This window comes from Taudactylus pleione, unplaced genomic scaffold (genome assembly GCF_031769625.1).
Source record: "Taudactylus pleione unplaced genomic scaffold, aTauple2 ptg000655l, whole genome shotgun sequence".
NCBI classification, from domain to species: Eukaryota; Metazoa; Chordata; class Amphibia; order Anura; family Myobatrachidae; genus Taudactylus; species Taudactylus pleione.
This window is the reverse complement of record NW_028285057.1, coordinates 336,567-353,754: the sequence shown is the minus strand read 5'-3', so window position 1 is coordinate 353,754 and position 17,188 is coordinate 336,567. Positions and strand designations below refer to the sequence as shown.

The window sequence follows — 17,188 nt, the reverse complement described above, 5'->3', positions numbered from 1 at the left end:
ACACAAAACACAATTTGTTATATATATATATATATATATATATATATATATATAGACACTCACAAACAAGCCTTCAGCCCTGCCCAGCATTTTCTGACTTACTTACCTTTTATCTTGAAGAAGGCTCAGAGTTCTTCTTTCTGACTTCTTCTATTCGCATCCCCCGGCAGACGTTGCTCCTCGATCAACACGGCTCCTCCGACCTCTCACCTCAGCGGCGCAGCGTGATGTCATAACGTCACGAGCACTGACTACAGGGACGTCTTTAGTGTACATAGGGGCCGGCAGGTCTCTGTGTGCCCGGCTGTAGGAGCGGCCCGACCTTTTACTTAAGGAGGACCATGTCTGCGGCGGCCACTATAAGCGGCTGGCTGTGCCCGAGTAGTAGGAGCCAGCGGGCACCCGCCCCCCCCCCCCCGTCCGGGCCCGGGACTCAAGTCCCGGCTGTCCCTTCCTGATGGCGGCCCTGTGTGGGGGCCCTTCAGGTGTGGGGGCCCAGGGACGATCGCCCCTGTCGCCCCCCCTTTAATCAGGCCCTGATAACAGCAATGCACTGTAGAAAATACACCATAGTTCTTTGCAGTATAGTGTAACATATGTATAACATATAATTTAAGTGCACAGTCTGAAACCTGATCCCTAGAAAAGGGGGTGGGGCCATCAGGCAGTGGGGGCCACAGGGGGTTTCCCCTGTACCCCTGTGGGCTAGTCCAACCCTGCTTATTAGTGTAGTAGAATTTGACAGTAGCCATAAGATTGTAAATACAGTAGGTTATTAGCTGGACTTTTGCCCATTCCAACCTCGTATAGACATCTTTGTCGTTACCGTTTTCTGCGCATCTATGGGGAAATAAGGGCATATTGAGATGGGTGCATTTTTAAATTCAAAATGTCCTTTTTCTGCTACTTGTACCCTGATCCTGGTAATACAACAGTTGTGCAATAACAGTACCTAAGAAGCACCATTTTGAGGATGATTTGGGGAGATGTGCCCATTAAGTAATGAGTATAGATAACAGGGCCTTTCAGATGTGGGTATAAGACAGCAATCAAAGAAAGCCTCTGGGTCATGGCCTTTAACCCGCGCAAGGATGCCAAGGGGGCATATAATGTGCCTGCTGAGGAGAGCGGCTATAAGAATATGGTCTGGCATGTTTATCTGAAGCTGTCACATAGGCGATTGTCTTCTCCATTGCGTCAGTAAGGTGTGCCCTGACTATTGTTGGGCTAGAGAAGATCCCACAAGATGGAGATACAAGATCAGACTACAAAGGGCAGTGGTGCCGTGCCGGCAGAATCTACCAGGACCAGCCTGTAACAGCGCTGTTTGGCGGAGAGAATAAAAGTGGTTTTAATGACATTTTTGTTCTCTGCCACAACTGTAGGTGAAGCAGAGGTATGACAAAGCCTTACAGGAACTGAACAAATATAATCCCAAATACATGGAGGAGATGGAGACTGTGTTTGACCAAAGCCAGCAACTAGAGCAGAAGAAAATACTGTTCCTCAAACAGTCCCTGCTATCTCTACACAAGCACCTCGATGTCACTAATAACGAGAGGTAAGTGGCTCCTATAAGGTAGGTCTCTGGCCCAGCCCGCAAAACAGGCCCCTTCTGCATTCATGGTGATTTACCACTTACCTTCTGTTGTTAGTAATGAATACAGTAATCATACAGTACACACTGGACCGTTACTAGGTTTATTTTGCCCACTTTATTATTTTCATCTTTTACTCCTAAAGTGCCGACATATTGGGCAGCGGTGTACATTGAGGGAATATCACACAAGTTACACTGTCACAACTCCCGGATGGTTATGGATGCGGCCCGTATTAGGGAGTTGGCTAGACCTAAGCCTGAGGCGCGGAGTCTAATGTCCCGGCGGTATTCACCAGGGACCCTCGCAAGAAGGTATGGGCTTGGCTGCGTCTGACACACAGGTCGCGGCCCTCAGGATAGGTTCCCTTATACAGGTGCGGGTAAACTCCAGATGAAGTGGAGAAGACGTATAGCTTAGTCGACAGGCCGGGTCAGAACCAAACGGACTTAGGGCCTGATTCAGAACCGCTCGTAAGCGGCAGCTCGTTCGTTCCGAGCGATGTTTGCACAACTGCGCATGCGTATGGATCGTAATACGCATGCGCGAACCAGTCAGTGCGGCCGAAAATCGTTTGTTCGCTAAATAGCGAATGCCTGCTATTTTGAGTGACAGGAGGAGGTGTATGTGGGTGGTAACAGGGGAAGGTGCTTGAAAAGGGGGAGTGGAGATCTGAACGCAGGCGTGCTTAAAGGTCAAAACGGGCGTTTTAAGGGTGTGCATAATTAATACAGCAGCGTCATTGACCACGTCACTGGGTTATTTTATAGTCAGAACTGCTCGCAAGATTGCGGTAGGAAAAACCAACCACAAGAATAGCGAGCAGTTCATACGCTGGTCGATGTACTCGATTAATCTAATAAATAGCGGACATGACGTAGGATGCGAGCGGCCAGGGGGCGTAGTTTTCCAAAAAACGACCGCATGTTTTGTTCGCTCGTTCAGACCTAGAGGCGTGAACAGACCGCAAAGAGCGAACAGTTCATTGAATAGCCACTCCTTTTTTGTGAACGAGCGAGCACAAATAGCGTCCGGCTCTGAATGAGTTCTTTAGGCGGTACCAGGGAGCAGGCTTACACAGGTCACAGGGAATAGCCGAAGTCAAAACCAGATATCAGATGCAGCACCAGGGGTCAGGCGTCATCAAGGTCACAAACGAAGCCAAGGTCAGGAACAGGTAACGGAATATCACAGGAACGCTGGAGTCTGGTAAATGAGCCTGATAGCAGTGGTGGTTTTCTGCACAAAGGAGCCACAGGTTAGAACGGGATTTTGACGCCTATCTTTAGTCCCATGTCGGGATGTGAGTGTCGGCATAACGGTGGGCAGGATAGCATACCCAATTCTTGAAAGCAGGACATTGCCAAACGCTAACAAAAGGCAGGTAGCCAATCAGGGATAAGCCTGTGAATGTAATGAAACATTGTATAATATGGGGCACAGGTTGTGAATTGTCAGGAGCTGCTCTCCCATTCTACTTCTTCTACTCTCTGGGCACGATTCAGCAGCTGATCGCAGATTCCTGATGTTCAGGAAGCCCTACCACAACATAATTCACGGCAGCAATCAAAATGATATAGGCAACTCATTTAAAACTCAGTAACCAGCTCCCTGATTAAATTTCGGTCCTAGACAAAAAAAAAAGGGTAGAAACCTCTGATTTATTTGGTTGGTCAGCACTGGCGATGACATATTTTAAAAACTGTTAGGTGAGATCTTCACCTCGTTGTGCATTTCACCACAAGTTTTTGCATCCCATAGCAGAGTGAGCTGTCGCATCGCGTAGCAGTGTGAGCTGTTGCATCGCGTAGCAGTAAGAACTGTTGCGTCGCGTAGGAGTGTGAACTGTTGCATCGCATAGCTGTGTGAACTGTTGTTGTCCAAGCGTTATTTGTAGCCGATAAACAACACAAAATGTGAATTTACAAATACACTGTGAAATGCCATTCAGCTAAAGATGTGTTGACCATTTGTGTGTAGTCCAGAGGTTCCCAATCGCGGTCCTCAAGGCTCCCCAACAGTTCAGGTTTTAGAGATATCCATAGTTGAACACAGGTGGATAAATCAAATTGATTGAGGTACTAATTATGGATATCATTAAAACCTGAACTGTTGGGGAGCCTTGAGGACCGCGATTGGGAACCACTGGTGTAGACCATTTGAACCTCTCAGCCTTTTGTCCCTGTTGACATATTGCATGTGGACCATCTGGGCTCGACCTATTCATTGACCATCTTCTATCTGGAACCGTCTCTGGGATATTTTGAATACAGTCATATCTGTTTTTTTACATCTTGAAACAGATTATTGACAACAGCTATTTCTGACACAATGCCACTGTCCTGTATTCACAGTATAATGACGGTATATGGCGACTTGGACCAGTCAATTATGGCTGTTAACAACTTGGATGATTTGAAGTGGTGGCGGAACAAACACGGCCCGGGGATGTTAATGAACTGGCCCCAGCTGGAGGTACGGTGACATATATGCAATGAGTAATGTGCTACACATTCAGTGACGGTTATTCTGGAGCAAGCGCTGCATATTGTGTGGTTTCCGGCTTTTCCTAGTCTAATTAAAGGTCATCATTCCCATAGATGATGCACTGACGCATTTTACCAGTCAACTGCCCCTGCTGTTCTCACTTCTTGTTGTGTTACAGGTGCAAAGTTAACAGATTACTCATTTAAGTCCATCTAAATCATTTGGAATAGAGGCGTAATACATTATGCACATCTTTGTAGTAATATGATTTACAGATGTGTCCTCATACACCTAACCACGAGACGCCCAGTGCGACTGAGAAGCGCCAAGAGGTGAAGCCTACCATCTTTTTCTTTACATTTTGTGTCTTATTCGCACCAAAGCAGGGAAAAAACTTCTCACGGTGCACTAGAGCTACTGGGCTGTGAAGGTAACCGCACGGGAATTAGTATCAAACATGTACAAAGTCGCAGGTGAAGCACAACGTAACTTGGCGTGAAAAAAGCAACTTCTTACACAGATTCAGACTCATTCACACATCAAACTAATCAGTAGAATGGAGCAAAGTCGTTTTGTCTGTACCACTTGTTTTGTGTGAATCATCCGGGAACTGGCACGCCGAGATGGGCCATTTGGGGCAACTGAAGCCGCAGTGTATAAGGAAACATCTGTATGCTGTATTCCTATACTAGAAGGCTGAGAGGGACTGGGGCTGTAGAACAGCAGTGGCGTCCCTCTGTGCATGCACTCCTGAAAGGGGACATGGTCACATCTCCCAGGGGCAGAGCGCTGGGTGGCGAAGCTGCTCGGCCATGCATTTGGGCTGGTCAATGATATAGTATATAGACCCTTCCATATTATACATTTTCTACATTTTGCACTTTATTTGTATATGTGAGCAGCGCCGACTTGGGAATATCCCGAGTTGGTGCCGGCTAAATTCCGGGTCTGATCCGGATAGTAACTCTGTTCCAACTCCGGGTCAGCCCTGGAAATTTGGTGTAAAAGGGGTATTAATATACACAGCAGTGCTTTGAGTCTGGCCACATGTCTCCTCTCAGTTAGCCTGGTATATCTCCTGCCAGTTATAATCATGTGTGCTTACAAATCTAATATATCAACCAAATGAATCCCCTTACTAGGGTGTTATATTATGATGTAACACATTATAGACCATTTCTCTGTTTGTAATTGTGTTTCCACAACACCACGTTGATTCCAGAACAGCAACACTGTATCAATCTCAATGGTCTGGTTTAATAGTGGATAACAAACAGATCATTACAGAGTATCCAGCCTGCCAGTAATTCCTCTAAGTTATTTTAATTTACAGGTGCTTGTTCCCATTCGTCACTAATTAATAGCTTGGTTCATTCACACGGGGTAATAGTATAATATAAAGTGGCACTGCTGATTCTGGCCGTATATCTCTCATTCAGCCGAGTTATCACATAAGGCAGCGCTGCTTACAGTGGCTGCATATCTTTCTCAGCTGGCTCACTTAATATACACAGCAGTGCTTTGAGTCTGGCCACATGTCTCCTCTCAGTTAGCCTGGTATATCTCCTGCTCTGAGAGTAAAAGCTGCACTATTTGCACTGGCTCTGCAGTGCCGTGCAAAAGCTACAGCTAGAATTACTATCAATTCAGTGGAGCTTCAATTTCTATCATAACATTCAAATTATAGGTACAACAGGTATTATTAACATTTAGGGCTGGCACAGAGAACGCCTAGATACGTGTTTCGCTTGTGCTTTCTCAAAAGGCTGACCAGAGCACCTGTCAAACCTGGCCTTAAATACCAGTATCCACCTATCATCTTACCTCAGTCATGATTGACACAAATTAGCCAATGGGAAACAAATATACCCATTGTATATTATCAAGTTGTAAAATATTACAAATTGAACCATATATTATAACCCTCCATATATTAAAGTTTCATAAAGATCAGTAATTAATAAATCCTTTAATAATCCCATTCCAAAATCACTAGATCAGAAAAAAATAAATATAAATAGTGAAAAAAATAAATATAAATAAATAAAAAAATAAAAATTCCAAGACAATTATATTCTAAAAAAGAGAGTGTAATAAATAATGATTTCACCAATCTCATAAAAAAACCTCTCAAATATATATCTGCATTAGAATACCTACATGGTTATATCTAAAATGTATATATATAAATCTATATTCATCAGTAAAAAATTTATATTTAAATCCTTCCATAAATAAACAAACCTACTGATAAAGTGAAAACAAAATTTCATATAGTGTGTAGAACCATGAAAAAGAGGAAGGTATCCTCATAAATTGAGTGATATCACTAAGTCCAAACATAAAATAAAAATATATAAATAAAAATATTAAAATAAAAATTTAAAAATAAGTGTATATTAGTATAGATATACATACATCTAGATATACACACATATACCTGCAAAGGTATACATGTACACATGAACATGCATGCCTATATTATATAATTACAACCTAAACTGTGTAATATACTTATGAAATAGTATACATAAATACAAAAATGTTACGTGCAAGAAAATTTAGAAATATAAATCAATTATTCAAAATTGAACATGTGTTAATATAAACTCATATAAAATGTCTCCATTAATTATCAATTCAATAATAACATAACTGATCTATATATTATGGGTAAGACCTCTATAATTAAAAACACTGAATAACTAATATTTTCGTTCATGCCCTTAGGGTGAATACTATCCATCATGAAGATCCACTTTGCTTCTTTCCTTAGTAATTCACGTACCAAGTTGCCTCCTCTCAAGCCTAACTATACCCTCTCAATTGCAGAGGCCCTTACTAAATCGTGCATGGCATTGTAGAAAATGTCTAGCCACACTGGTGAGGGTTTTCATTCTCTCTTTATCTCTCTTGGCAGTTTGAATATTATAAACATGTTCTGATACTCTGGTTTTCAATTGTCGTTTGGTCATTCCTACATATACCTTATGACAAGGACATACCAAACAATATATCACTCCATGAGTAGAACAATTAATTAAATCCTTATTCATCCATTTCTATCCAAATTTGTCCTGAAAAAATTATTTTCTCATAATAAAGGGACACGCTCTGCAGTGGCCACATTTATGTGTACCTTTAATCATTAAATTTTTCTTCTTCTGTCTCACAAAATGACTCTGTGTTAATTGATCCTTCAAATTTCTAGATCGAGGCATTGTTGCTCTCCCTCCCAGACAATGAGGACGTCGTCTATATATCTTAGCCACACCAATACTTTATCAGTATATTGAACATTCTCTTCACTAAAAATGCCTTCACGCTCCCACCACCCCAGATATAAATTTGCATATGTCGGAACATAGGTACTGCCCATAGCGGTGCCCCACACTTGCAGGTAGTGTCTTTCATTGAACGTGAAGTCGTTTTTTGTGAGAACAAACTTTAATAGCTCAAGTAGGAATCCGTTAAGGTCACTCTCTCTTTCCATGTCAAGGAAATATTTTACAGCCTTTAATCCGTTCTCATGGTTTATGCTTGTGTACAAGCTTTCAATATCACAGGTGGCCAGAATAGTATTACTACCTACATTGATATTTTCAATTTTCCCCAGAACATCCAGGGTGTCCCTTAGATATGATGGAAGTTGGATAACATGTTTTCTCAGGTGTTTATCAATAAAACTATATGAAATTTTGTTTTCACTTTATCATCAGGTTTGTTTATATATGGAAGGATTTAAATATACATTTTTCACTTGATTACTAATGAATATAGATTTATATTTATATATGTTTTTCAGATATAACACTGTAGGTATTCTAATGCAGATATATAGTTGAGAGTTTTTTATGAGATTGGTGATGTCATTATTTATTACACTCTTTTTTAGAATATAATTGTCTTGGAATTTTTATTTTTATCTTTTTATTTATTTTCACTATTTATATTTATTTTTCTGATCTAGTGATTTTGGAATGGGATTATTAAAGGATTTACTATATTACAGATCTTTTTGAAACTGTAATAGATGGAGGATTATAATATATGGTTCAATTTGTAATATTTTATAACTTGATAATATACACTGAAATAGCTAATAAGGGTATATTTGTTTCCCATTGGCTAATTTATGTGTCAATCATGACTGAGGTAAGATGATAGGTGGATACTGGTATTTAAGGCCAGGTTTGACAGGTGCTCTGGTCAGCCTTTTGAGAAAGCACAAGCGAAACACGTATCTAGGCGTTCTCTGTGCCAGCCCTAAATGTTAATAATACCTGTTGTACCTATAATTTGAATGTTATGATAGAAATTGAAGCTCCACTGAATTGATAGTAATTCTAGCTGTAGCTTTTGCACGGCACTGCAGAGCCAGTGCAAATAGTGCAGCTTTTACTCTCAGAGCAGGAGATATACCAGGCTAACTGAGAGGAGACATGTGGCCAGACTCAAAGCACTGCTGTGTATATTAAGTGAGCCAGCTGAGAAAGATATGCAGCCACTGTAAGCAGCGCTACCTTATGTGATAACTCGGCTGAATGAGAAATATACGGCCAGAATCAGCAGTGCCACTTTATATTATACTATTACCCCGTGTGAATGAACCAAGCTATTAATTAGTGACAAATGGGAACAAGCACCTGTAAATTAAAATAACTTAGAGGAATTACTGGCAGGCTGGATACTCTGTAATGATCTGTTTGTTATCCACTATTAAACCAGACTCTTGAGATTGATACAGTGTTGCTGTTCTGGAATCAACGTGGTGTTGTGGAAACACAATTACAAACAGAGAAATGGTCTATAATGTGTTACATCATAATATAACACCCCAGTAAGGGGATTCATTTGGTTGATATATTAGATTTGTAAGCACACGATTATAACTGGATCTAATCAAATGAGACGTACACACGTGGGTTAAACTAATTGCAGATATTCTCTATTAAGCAGCCAATAATTTGAGAACATCTCAAACTGTCATTGAATTTAGGAGCATAATAAATGTAATAGGTACACAAAGGGACACTATCAAGTGTATATGTGACAAATATATAGGACTGAGCACACATATTTTAATATGTTCTGTTATATGTAATAGTGTATGTTTTGTATTTTGCTGTGTTTGTTCACACAAGGGTGTATTTTAAGAATTATAATAAAAGTTATATTTTATTTTTTATTATAAGTAATAGTGCACTCATATAGGAATTCTTCCATTCTCTCCTTTTTTGAAATAATGCCTAAAAGACATTGTATGATATATACTATTTCCTAAACTGAAAAATATATAAGGATATCTGGGTCTCATTCAGACCCGCTCGCGAGCGCAGGACGCTCGCAAGCAGGTCGATGGTACCCAAATGCGCATGACGGAGGGAGCTCCGTTGTGTGCATACGCGAGACCCAGATAGCGACAGCCAAGCTGTCGCTCCGGGTCTCACACCAAAGGGGGCATGCTGTCGATGTTGAGTGACAGCACGCCCCCTTTGGTGGGCGTGCCGGGGGCGTGGCTGCCAGACGGAGGCGTTCCAATGGGGACGCCTACTGTCTGGGTCCGGCCCCATTGTCATCACTAGTGATGTCAGTGGGAGTGATTTTGGCTCTGATAAAGCCAAAATCACTCCAGGGCTTGCGGTCACCGAGACCCTACCGCAGGGTCTCGTCGCAAGCCCGATGGTCGCGATGGTCTTGACCATCGCGACCATCATCATGGACGCATGCATAAGCTGTGGGTGGTCACCCACAGCTATGCGAGCTTCTAAGAGGCAGCTCCATTTTTAAGTAGGAGGGCCCTGATTCAGAGCGAGCGCTCTGGTCAGAGCGTCCGGCTCTGAATCAGGCCCTCTGGTCATTGGGCTTTTTCCCAACCTTAGTATTCAGGTGTACATGTATGTTATCTACCTAAACTCCGTATGTATGACCTATTTTCCCCATTATCTGGTGCGTTACAGGTCTATAACAATTGCTCCAATCTCTGCACTCAGGGCCTCAAGCAACAGCGATCACCAATGCAACTACATACGTAGATCGAACGATTGCTAGCCATCGCGAATTTGTATAAGCCGTACTGCACGTGTTGCGATAGCACTGCGTGAGTGGTCGATGGTACCGATGTTTATGCAGAAGAGCGTCAGTGGACGGATGTGAGAAAGCAGAAGTGGGCGTCTCTATGCTGGCTTAGCTATGGCAGGCATTAGCATATTTACACAGCTGTGATCGCAATTGCGATCCGTACTGAGGGCCTGATTCAGCAAGAAACGCAAGTGTGCGCACGCACCCAGCCGCTGCGAGAACATGCTAATGAATGCATACGCACGGCAATCGCAGCAGAACAAGCAGATGCCCAGCACTACATAATACCACCCACTTCCCTTTACTTGCATCCCCTATACCTGGCAAGACAGCGGTAATATCGGTAACATCGAGAACCATCGGATCCATAAGCATAATTAGTGGTTGACCTGACCCTCCCGCAGTCTTTGGTACATCTCTTGCACGCAGTGAAGCTCAGGCTGCGTAGGGTCTCGCAATGCCTAATTTATGCACGCCTCTGCAACGGCGCTGAAACGCACTGATACGCCTGCATTCGCACGACCACATCCCGTCACCATCTGCAAACGATACTTCCTGTCAATCACTGGGTGGTAGGTCTGCGTGCTGTCTGCGATCGCATTCCCCTTCACAGCGCCTAGTTCGAGCACGCATACGGACATGCGCAGATTGCAAACATCGTCCGGCTGCGTGCAGACGCAGCATTGCGTCCTTGCTGAATCAGGCCCACAGTGTCCGTTCCTATTTCCCTGCAGGAGTGGAACCCGCACGTTGAGCAACAGATAGTGAAAAAGAAAAAAGTAAAAGAGGAGAAGGTGAAGTTATACAGTGTGACCCCCACTGAGAGCAGGTGAGGAGCCCAATATTACTCTATTACATCTCATTTATATCTCTCTCTCGCTCTCTGCGTTTATTGAATAAACACAGATTTGAAAAAATATATATATATAGAATTTTGCTGTAATAAATGATTACTTATATTAATCAGATTTCTCTCCGCTCGCTTGGCCTGTGCCTGGGGGCACTATATCTGGGCTATCACGTGCTATATAAAATTAGGGTGTGCAGTCCAAGCCGCCCCCCTTCCCTTTGTATTTGTGCTTATAATGTACACTCCTGCCAGGCACTAGCACCCCTCCCATCTAGCCTTAGCTTCCTGCACTCCTGTCTGCATATTAGGATGGGCACTGTTATAGCAGGCCCTTGATCAATTGACATATTGTGTCAGTATTCGGGATGTTCAGGACCCATCTCATGAAGGTCACCAGGACGTGGTGGGTGGGCACACATTTATGGCCAAACACGTGCTAAGAAGTAGAACCTTATTTATACTCCCATGCAAATTGTAGAGTTGCTTTGATTATCAGTATTCTTAGGGGTAAATTTACTACAGTGAGAGTTTTTAGAAGCGAGTTTTAAAAGTGATGTTACCCATAACAACCAATCAGATTGTAGCTATTATGTTCTAGATGGTTCTAGCTAAATGTTAAGTAGAATCTGATTGGTTGCTATGGGAAACATCACTTTTAAAACTCACTTCTAAAAACTCTCACTAGTAAATTTACCCCTTAGTGTTTAGTGTGTGCAACTGCATTATGGTATGCTATGCAACCTTAGGCTGGGTACACACTAGCCCACCCACCAATACAACGTCCAATGGAATGATATATTGGATGGCCAGTACACACTGCACGATCCGGTGATTGACTGCCCAATATATCGTTCACCTGCACCATTCACCTTCCTGGCGTTGGCAGCTGGGTCGCACCATCGCCCGTGCATGCAAGGCCGACGGAACGTCCCCGATGTTGTCGTGTGGGAGCGCGCATAGTGCATGCATACTAAACGATTAGAACGTCATGTCGGTCCAATTTGGCATATCGTCCGAGAAATCGTCTAGTGTGTACGTAGTGTGTACCAAGGGCTGTTGCTGGAAGAGCCTTGTTTTTAGAGGCACCTGTAATAACAGACATCTTATTGGTTCACAGCAGGAACAAGCCCCCGGTAAATGTCCCAGGAGTCCGTGTACGCGCTGTGTATGATTATTCTGGGCAGGAGTCTGATGAACTCAGCTTTAAAGCAGGTGAGCAGCTACTGCCCCCGCACCATACATACGCCCAGGAACACATCACTGGGAAGGACAATGCAGGACCTATATGAGAGCTTGGAAATAAACTACAATTACAATAATATTTGTGGGTGTAAAAAATTAAGTGTTATATGAAATCAGAAAGCTGGAAGACCAGTCTTCTATGAGGGTCAGTGTCCGGTCTCATCAGGCGACAATCACCACCTACTGCCATTACCTGCTCTGCCATTATGTTGTAACATATGTGTATGTTATGCGTTCGTCATCCCGGCGGTCTGGATGCCGATGCTTACATTACCGGTGCCAGAATACCGACGCCGGTCAGAATCCAGGCGCCAGCATCCCTACTGCCGGGATGCCGAAGTTAAGTAGCGGGTTGGGGGGTGTGGGGAGGGGGAAGTTACGTTCAGGCACGAGAGAGGGGTTAGGGTAGGGAGAGGGTTAGCATACGACAACAAAGTTTCGGTATATTAACCCTGCCGGGATCCAGGCGTCGGGATTCTGACCGCCTGGATCCCGTCTGTTGGTATTACATACCCTGTGTATCTAATATGTATGGCACACTGCCCTCTATGCTTACAATATCAGAATTACACTCCTTGATCCAGGGCTCAGGTCAGGAGACAGAAAATGTTACAGGACATTTAGTAAATATGCTGCGGGGGAAAAATACAAATAAAAAAATATAGGCACCAGCAAGGTTTTGGCGATTTAGAATTAAATAAGCAATCATTTGAAAGGAAAAAAAACGACCTGTTTCTGCCTTTTAAATAATTGGCGCTTTAAATAAAGTGGCTGAATTGCTGACAGCACACCGGTATCCGCTTTGAAATTTGTTCAGCCTCTGTAAATAATGAGAATGTATTTGAGGTCCTGCTGCTAATGGTGGGAACAGCAGCAATGTGTATATTATATAGACATAATTATCCATTTTCCAGTAACTAAAGGCCTGATTCAGAGATGTACACAATTTCAATGTTTTCGCAAAGGGAGCGATTTTTTGCCACTGCGCATGGGTCCGAGTCGTGCAGCGCATGGGTCGGGGTGCATTACCGTAGTTGCACACTGCGAGCCTTTATTCACAGTGTGATTGGCAATCATGGAGCATTTGTGAGGAGGCAACGGGGAGTGTTGGCATAAAACGCAGGCATGTCTCGACCGTTTCGGGGGCGCCACATCCTGCGCCTGCTATCCCATACGCAGGAAACAGGGCTCTAGTGTCTCAGTTATGGCTGCCATTCTGAGACCAGACTCACTCGGTCTGCCTGATCTGCGTCCGATGCGTATGTGTACGCAGCTGTGTTGGGCTCAGGTGGACGTCTCAGTACAAGTCCTGGCCACTGGTGGTGCATATTTTTGCAAATCCTCAGCTTAAAAAAAATATAATAAAATTGCAGCTGCGGGAGGATTGGTGTACAACTGTGACTCAGGCCCCACGTGAGCTATACGCCGGTCTCCCCTGAGTTTTATATACAGAGCTTGGCTAGATCTACATTACAGGCGCCTCTGTCTCCCTGTTCTGCTTCCCACTGATCAAGCTTTGCACTCTGTCTAACTGTGCTCTTGTAACCAGGCGACGAACTGACAAAGATAGAAGAGGAGGATGACCAGGGCTGGTGTAAAGGGGTGACGGACCGCGGCCATGTGGGCCTGTACCCAGCTAACTACGTTGAAGTTATTTCGGGATAGAGAACTGCGGCTGGAAACCAGTATGTGATATGCAATAGAAGACAATCAGCTCTACAGGGGCAGTGTGGACCAGACAAACCCCATCCACACAGCCTCACCTCTCCCACCCCTGCCTGCTGGGCTTATACATGTACAGGGATAACGTGGATCAGACAAACCCCATCCACACAGCCTCACCACTCCCACCCCTGCCTGCTGGGCTTATACATGTACAGGGACAGTGTGGACCAGACAAACCCCATCCACACAGCCTCACCTCTCCCACCCCTGCCTGCTGGGCTAACACATGAACAGGGATAACGTGGATCAGACAGACCCCATACACACAGCCTCACCTCTCCCACCCCTGCCTGCTGGGCTTTTACATGTACAGGGATAACGTGGATCAGACAAACCCCATCCACACAGCCTCACCTCTCCCACCCCTGCCTGCTGGGCTTATACATGTACAGGGACAGTGTGGACCAGACAAACCCCATCCACACAGCCTCACCTCTCCCACCCCTGCCTGCTGGGCTAACACATGTACAGGGATAACGTGGATCAGACAGACCCCATACACACAGCCTCACCTCTCCCACCCCTGCCTGCTGGGCTTACACATGTACAGGGATAACGTGGATCAGACAGACCCCATTCACACAGCCTCACCTATCCCATCCCTGCCTGCTGGGCTTAAACATGTACAGGGGCAGTGTGGACCAGACAAACCCCATCCACACAGCCTCACCTCTCCCACCCCTGCCTGCTGGGCTTATACATGTACAGGGACAGTGTGGATCAGACAGAACCCATACACACAGCCTCACCTCTCCCACCCCTGCCTGCTGGGCTTACACATGTACAGGGATAACGTGGATCAGACAGACCCCATACACACAGCCTCACCTCTCCCACCCCTGCCTGCTGGGCTTACACATGTACAGGGATAACGTGGATCAGACAGACCCCATCCACACAGCCTCACCTCTCCCACCCCTGCCTGCTGGGCTTATACATGTACAGGGACAGTGTGGATCAGACAGACCCCATACACACAGCCTCACCTCTCCCACCCCTGCCTGCTGGGCTTACACATGTACAGGGGCAGTGTGGATGAGACAAACCCCATCCACAAAGCCTCACCTCTCCCACCCCTGCCTGCTGGGCTTATACATGTACAGGGACAGTGTGGATCAGACAGACCCCCATCCACACAGCCTCACCTCTCCCACCCCTGCCTGCTGGGCTTACACATGTACAGGGATAACGTGGATCACACAGACCCCATACACACAGCCTCACCTCTCCCACCCCTGCCTGCTGGGCTTATACATGTACAGGGGCAGTGTGGACCAGACAAACCCCATCCACACAGCCTCACCTCTCCCACCCCTGCCTGCTGGGCTTATACATGTACAGGGACAGTGTGGATCAGACAGACCCCATACACACAGCCTCACCTCTCCCATCCCTGCCTGCTGGGCTTATACATGTACAGGGATAACGTGGATCAGACAAACCCCATCCACACAGCCTCACCTCTCCCACCCTTGCCTGCTGGGCTTATACATGTACAGGGGCAGTGTGGACCAGACAAACCCCATCCACACAGCCTCACCTCTCCCACCCCTGCCTGCTGGGCTTACACATGTGCAGGGATAACGTGGATCAGACAAACCCCATCCACACAGCCTCACCTCTCCCACCCCTGCCTGCTGGGCTTATACATGTACAGAGACAGCATGGATCAGACAGACCCCATACACACAGCCCCACCTCTCCCACCCCTGCCTGCTGGGCTTATACATGTACAGGGGCAGTGTGGACCAGACAAACCCCATCCACACAGCCTCAGCTCTCCCACCCCTGCCTGCTGGGCTTATACATGTACAGGGACAGTGTGGATCAGACAGACCCCATACACACAACCTCACCTCTCCCACCCCTGCCTGCTGGGCTTACACATGTACAGGGATAACGTGGATCAGACAGACCCCATCCACACAGCCTCACCTCTCCCACCCCTGCCTGCTGGGCTTATACATGTACAGGGACAGTGTGGATCAGACAGACCCCATACACACAGCCTCACCTCTCCCACCCCTGCCTGCTGGGCTTACACATGTACAGGGGCAGTGTGGACGAGACAAACCCCATCCACAAAGCCTCACCTCTCCCACCCCTGCCTGCTGGGCTTATACATGTACAGGGATAACGTGGATCAGACAGACCCCATACACACAGCCTCACCTCTCCCACCCCTGCCTGCTGGGCTTACACATGTACAGAGACAGCATGGATCAGACAGACCCCATACACACAGCCCCACCTCTCCCACCCCTGCCTGCTGGGCTTACACATGTACAGGGATAACGTGGATCAGACAGACCCCCATCCACACAGCCTCACCTCTCCCACCCCTGCCTGCTGGGCTTACACATGTACAGGGATAACGTGGATCAGACAGACCCCATACACACAGCCTCACCTCTCCCACCCCTGCCTGCTGGGCTTACACATGTACAGGGATAACGTGGATCAGACAGACCCCCATCCACACAGCCTCACCTCTCCCACCCCTGCCTGCTGGGCTTATACATGTACAGGGATAATGTGGATCAGACAGACCCCATACCCCCTCCTCACCTCTCCCACCCCTGCCTGCTGGGCTTACACATGTACAGGGATAACGTGGATCAGACAGACCCCCATCCACACAGCCTCACCTCTCCCACCCCTGCCTGCTGGGCTTACACATGTACAGGGATAACGTGGATCAGACAGACCCCATACACACAGCCTCACCTCTCCCACCCCTGCCTGCTGGGCTTACACATGTACAGGGATAACGTGGATCAGACAGACCCCATACACACAGCCTCACCTCTCCCACCCCTGCCTGCTTGGCTTACACATGTACAGGGATAACGTGGATCAGACAAACCCCATCCACACAGCCTGACCTCTCCCACCCCTGCCTGCTGGGCTTATACATGTACAGGGGCAGTGTGGACCAGACAAACCCCATCCACACAGCCTCACCTCTCCCTCCCCTGCCTGCTTGGCTTATACATGTACCGGGTCAGTGTGGACCAGACAAACCCCATACACACAGCCTCACCTCTCCCATCCCTGCCTGCTGGGCTTACACATGTACAGGGGCAGTGTGGACCAGACAAACCCCATCCACACAGCCTCACCTCTCCCACCCCTGCCTGCTGGGCTTATACATGTACAGGGACAGTGTGGATCAGACAGACCCCATACACACAGCCTCACCTCT

At 46.0% G+C, this 17,188-nt stretch overlaps 1 protein-coding gene across 3 annotated transcripts in view; it reads left to right on the top strand.

The window, feature by feature from the left end:
* LOC148478422 (protein kinase C and casein kinase substrate in neurons protein 1-like) overlaps positions 1 to 17,188 on the top strand; it is a 131,015-nt gene extending 113,827 nt beyond the window's left edge. For all 3 annotated transcript variants that reach the window (XM_088455412.1, XM_088455411.1, XM_088455410.1), the window contains exons 6-10: positions 1,386 to 1,561; positions 3,953 to 4,073; positions 10,901 to 10,995; positions 12,134 to 12,228; positions 13,808 to 17,188. In XM_088455412.1, coding sequence (XP_088311538.1) covers positions 1,386 to 1,561; positions 3,953 to 4,073; positions 10,901 to 10,995; positions 12,134 to 12,228; positions 13,808 to 13,923 — 603 coding nt within the window. In that variant the 3' untranslated portion in view covers positions 13,924 to 17,188. The remainder of the gene's footprint in view (positions 1 to 1,385; positions 1,562 to 3,952; positions 4,074 to 10,900; positions 10,996 to 12,133; positions 12,229 to 13,807) is intronic.